Raw genomic sequence first — 5,011 nt, forward strand, 5'->3', positions numbered from 1 at the left:
GCGGGGAGCTGATTCCCAGCCCCGCATCCGTCTCCTCTGCCCATTTTTGCCTGCTGACCCCCCCGTGCTGGTTATCTCTTGTCCCTGCAGTTCCATTTGCGATGTTTCACCTGTCCTGGACCTGCCTGAACCCTGTTTCCCTCTGCAGCGGGGGGTTACGTTATGTCGGTGCTGTATGGAGCTGGGGAGGAGTGGGAAGAGCATCCTCTCACCCGTCACTCCTGATGGGGCCGTGCCCAGTCCAGGGGGGTCTCGGGCTCTGCAAACTGGGGTTTGTGGCCATGGCTCTTATCATCAGCTCGGGTCTGGTTTTGCTCTGGTTTCCCTTTGTTGGGTGTGGGGTGTCCCCTCTCCCGCTGGGAGAGACTCCTGGGTTGTGTTTGAGGTCTGGTGGCCGTCACCCTCCGTGCCGGATCCGACCCACTGTGCACAGCGGGTCTGGCTCTCCCCAAGGTCTGGTGGGGGCCGGGGGGGCTGTGGGGTGAGGAGGAGCTGGACAGGGAGCGGTTTTTCGGGAGCCCTGTGCATCACTAATGGCATGGGGACCTCTTGTGGCTGGAGAACCAGGGATGGGGCCGGGCTGGGCTCCGGTGCCTGCAGCACGGCTGGGATCAGCCAGGATCGCTCTCCTGGGGCCATGCGTGGGACCAGGAGGGGTGCAGGGTGGCACCCAGCTCCTCTGGAGCACGGAGGCTAACCGGTGTCTCTCTTCTCTCTTTCAGATTCCAAAGGATCCTTGGAGCCCCACAAACCAGGTGAGCGCCCAGCAGAAATCGCAGCTTTAACCCTGAACATCAGCAATTAAAATCCCCGAAGAGAGGAGACTGCTGATGGCTGTGGGGGTAACGAGCATTTTGGGGTGGGTGAGGAGCATTGCAAGGTGGTGCTTGGGTGTGGGACTCTGTCCATGCACCCCTGGGGAAATCCTCGACAGGGACATTGAGGTTCCCTGGTGCTTCTGGCTCTTGTGTCAAATTTTGGGCAGATGGTCATCAGCACTGTGACCTTGTCGTGTTGCTGTAGCCGCATGCTGTAGCCGCATGATGTCCAGGCTCTGCTGCCTCCCCTGCCTGGTGGCTGAAGGCAAGAGGATGCTCGAAGGAAGAAAAGTAAAGATGCCAATTGCTCACGTGTGCATCTTCTCTTCCAGCAAAAAGCAAGAAGAAACGGGACCTGAGGATAACATGTGTCCCCATCAAACAGCCCGTCGCCAACACAACGTAAGTGTCTCTGTTGCTTAAAGCCAGCAGTGGTGAACCAGGGCTGGGTTCAGCACCATCCTTTCCCAAAGAAAGGAATGCTTTAAATTTTTGTACTGTGCTGAAAATTCTTTCCCCCCAGGTTTATTAAACGTTACTTTGTATTTTCTATTTTACTATTTTTTAAAAATTTTAAATCGATAAGTAACCTGTCCCCCCAAGGGGAATGGACCATGTAGACATTATAAAATCAGGATAGTTAATTTTTTCTCTTAAGCTCTGGCTTGCAGGTGGTGAGAAGGAATTACACACACACGTGCATGTGCGTGTACACACGTACACAGCCTGTGTCTCTTGGGGAGGTGCCTGTTTGACTTGAAATGGCTGAAAGGCCAGGGCTAGGAGACTGCCAGGAGACTCTCTTTGGTCTTCCTGCCGTGGCTGTGCCAACACCAAAAGGCAAAGACATGGTGGAGAGATCAAATCTGCCCGAGGGCAGAAGAGGGGAAGGTTTGTAATGCAGGGGAAGAGAAGAGGTGGTGGCAGCTGGACTGCGGCAGGAGCAGGGGGGTGAGGGCTGGGGGATGCTCTGCGTGGCAGGACATCATCCCCAGCCTCCGACCGGTGCATCGCGGCTGGTTTGAGCCGTTTGCAAGGAGGATGTGGACATCTTGTGTTGTTGTGCCGCTCGGTGCCGGGGGCCAGTGCCCAGCAGTATCTCAGGGCACTGGAATTTCTCTCTGCTCCGCTTGTTTTGTGTGGCTGATGCTTGTTATGCTGTGAGGGAGAGCCCAGGGCAGCGGCACTTGGTTTGATGAAGAGCAGACGGCTAAAATTCCTCTTCCATGGTGCTCTTCCAAAACACCTTGGGCTGCGTCTCCATTGCTGAGCCTTATTTGCTCCAGAAACCCTTTGCAGAGACCCTCCCAGCTCCAAATTTTCCCAAAGGGGAAATATCACTACCTCAAACCCCGGTTGGACAGGGCAGGTGTGCCGGAGGGGGAGCCAGGGGCACTCCCCTGTTGGTGCCGAGCAGCCCTGAGTGTGCACTGAGCCCTCCCTGCACCAGCCACCTGCTTCCCCCGGGTGCCTCTGCTCCTGTCAGTGTTTGGCTTTCCCCTGGAGAAGGCATCACGCCGGAGTTTGTGGGGCTCTTGCATGCCCAGAGCGCTCATGTAGAAGCCTTCTTGTAGGAAGAAATGTTTCCCTGTGCGGGGGGTGAGGCAGTGGCCCAGGTTGCCCAGAGAAGCTGTGGATGCCCCATCCCTGGAGGGGTTCAAGGCCAGGCTGGATGAGGCTTTGGGCAACCTGGGCTAGTGGGAGGTGTCCCTGCCCAGGGCAGGGGGTGGCACTGGGTGGGCTTTAAGGTCCCTTCCACCCCAAACCATCCTGTGATTCTAAGCTGGTGCAGACTATCCACGACTCCTTTTCTCTGCGCTTTTCAAGCTGCAGTGCAAATATTTGGCTTTACCGTGAGCCTGAAATACTTCCTTGAAGCCGGAGGCTGCTGTATGGCTCCGATGGGAACTGGGAGGCTAAACCATTTGGGCAATCTCCACTCTTCAAAGCTCCCAGGGGATGGGGAAGGCAGAGAAGCGAAGCACGAGGGACAAACCGCTCGTGTCGGCTCTAAAAGTACCGTGCTGCCCATAGTGGGAAGTGGGCAGCGATGAGGAAAAAAGCCATAAAGGCAGACTTTCGCCTGCGCGGTGTTGTGCAAAGCGTGGCACCTCCGTGCTGCCTGCCCTGCTGCCTGGAACAGGCGGGCGAGTGTACACGGGTGACTCACGGGTGAGGAATTACCTGTTGTTCCCCCGGCGTGCGTTTCGGCCGACGTGGCTGTCCTGTTACAACACCTGCCTGTCAAAACACGACAGCCGAGCTGCTCTGCCGCAGAAACATCTCATCCCGTGGGTCTCGGTTCCTGGGGCTCCTGAGCAGGGATGGTTTCGTAGCCTGTTGGTTTGATGCACGTCTCACCTCACTGACTCTCTGGGGTTGTCACTGCCAGCGAGTGCCTCCGGGGTGTGGGCTGAGGTGTTACTGGTGTGATTAAAGCCTTTGGGAGTGTTTGGAGTGGGCTGGTTTGAACCCACGACAAGGCACAGTGGAAAGCAGTGGCTGAAAGCGCTCAAAGGAACGTGAAACCTGGCTCTGGCCAAGAGGGTTAGCGAAGCTGGGCTTTCTCCTGACTGTCTCTCTTTTCTTGCAGGCCACCGAGGAACTTGGATTCCAGAGCGTTCATTACCATCGGAGATAAGGTAAATGTCAATGTGGTTTATTTTTTTTTGCTCACTTCCAATTTGGTTTGCCCCTTGTATGGGGAGTTTTACGGATCACGCCTGATGTCTCAAATCAGAGCTGGAGATTTCGGAGCACCCCGTGAGAAGGACAGCAGCAGCGTCCTGGCGCAGCCTCATGGGATGCAGCTTTGCAAGGATGAGCCATCCCCCAGCAGGACCTTTCCCTGTGGAGCAATGAGGTGTCTGTGTGTATTCAGAGCAGGGACTGTCAGGGAGCTGAACATGTCACCCTCCCTGCAGGACGGCTAATCTCTGAGCCCCTGTGCTTGCTGGCTGGGCTCTCCTGCCTGCAGGCAGCCCCTGAAGGTGTTAAAGGCTGGGTGTGCAGGTATGTCTGCAGTGGGAGATCACGGTGGTCCCTTGACAGCCCCACCGGCCAGCTCGGTGTGAATGCACAGACCCATCCACCCTAAATCAGCGTGGCCGGGACGTTCTCTCTGGCTGCCCCAAAGTCCCCTTTGTCGTGCTGACCTGCAGGGCTGTCACTGCCCCTGGCCCAGGAGAAGCTCTCCGGCTTTCTAAAGCCTTTCCTAGTGACTTGATATAAAACACGGCTAGAAGTAGCCACGGTCTCTCTTTTATTTCATTCTCTTGTTCCGGGCTCTCCTGGGGCTGCAGAAAGCTGTTTGCAGATGAGCTGGAAACCAGGCACCGGGTCAGCCCTGTGTCTCGCTGCTTGCCTTCCAGGCTGGGAGGGGGCTCGGCTCATGGGGTCTGAGCCCCTTGGTCTTGGTGCAAGGTTTTAGGGTTAGGGGACAGGTAGGAGAGGAAGCTTTGGCTGGGTCCAGGGAACGATCCTGCTGCCTGTGCCGTTTTCTGGCCATAACAGCTCTGTAACAGGCTATTATCTGTCTGTACCAGCCCGGCCATGGTGTTTGCAAGGGGAGAGTGCTGTCGCCTGGGGAAAGCTCTCTAGACTCGCTTCCTTCCCTGCTCTGCCTGCTCCAGTGTTTGGAGGAGGGGTCTGGTCCAGGTGTTTTGGGGTGACATGATGGAGGAAGAGGACTGGGGCAGAAGGCCAGCTTTAGGCCATGGAGGGGGACGATGGCCTCGGGTCCATCACCGCACAGGCGATGCCGTGTGTCCCATTACCAGGGGAGGGGAGCACTGGCTCTGTTGGTGCATCGCCTCTGGTTGCTGGGCAGGGCGATGCTGGTTCCTGGAGTGTGCTGGGAACCGCCAGCTTCTGGGGAAGCCTTAGGGTAAATGCCAGGAAAAAAAAATAATACAATAACCTGAAACAACTGCAGGACACATGTCCTGAAAAGCACCACCAGATCCTTCCTGCAGGTCCCTGCAGGAGCTGCGAGCCTGCAGTGCTCCTCTGCCAGCTGCCAGCGCCGGCAGGATTGGGGGTTGGATGTGTCCCCCCCCTGGGTCCCCTCTCCTCTCCTCTGCATCCACTGTCCTGCCCAGGAAAGGGCCGGCACCTTCCTGTGCTGGGCAGCGCATAGCTCCCTGCTGAGCTCAGGCACAGACCTCTCCTGCTCCCTGCCTCGGCTGGCCGCC

General features: G+C 57.1%; 1 protein-coding gene across 1 annotated transcript in view; it reads left to right on the forward strand.

The window, feature by feature from the left end:
• Positions 1 to 722: 722 nt before the first annotated feature.
• MAP2K3 (mitogen-activated protein kinase kinase 3) overlaps positions 723 to 5,011 on the forward strand; it is a gene marked incomplete at its 5' end in the record, with an annotated part of 12,275 nt that continues 7,986 nt past the window's right edge. The window contains 3 exons of the mRNA XM_010083333.1: positions 723 to 755; positions 1,151 to 1,220; positions 3,412 to 3,460. Coding sequence (XP_010081635.1) covers positions 723 to 755; positions 1,151 to 1,220; positions 3,412 to 3,460 — 152 coding nt within the window. The remainder of the gene's footprint in view (positions 756 to 1,150; positions 1,221 to 3,411; positions 3,461 to 5,011) is intronic.

The sequence above is a fragment of the Pterocles gutturalis genome, unplaced genomic scaffold (genome assembly GCF_000699245.1).
Source record: "Pterocles gutturalis isolate BGI_N339 unplaced genomic scaffold, ASM69924v1 scaffold35415, whole genome shotgun sequence".
In the NCBI taxonomy this organism is placed as follows: domain Eukaryota; kingdom Metazoa; phylum Chordata; class Aves; order Pterocliformes; family Pteroclidae; genus Pterocles; species Pterocles gutturalis.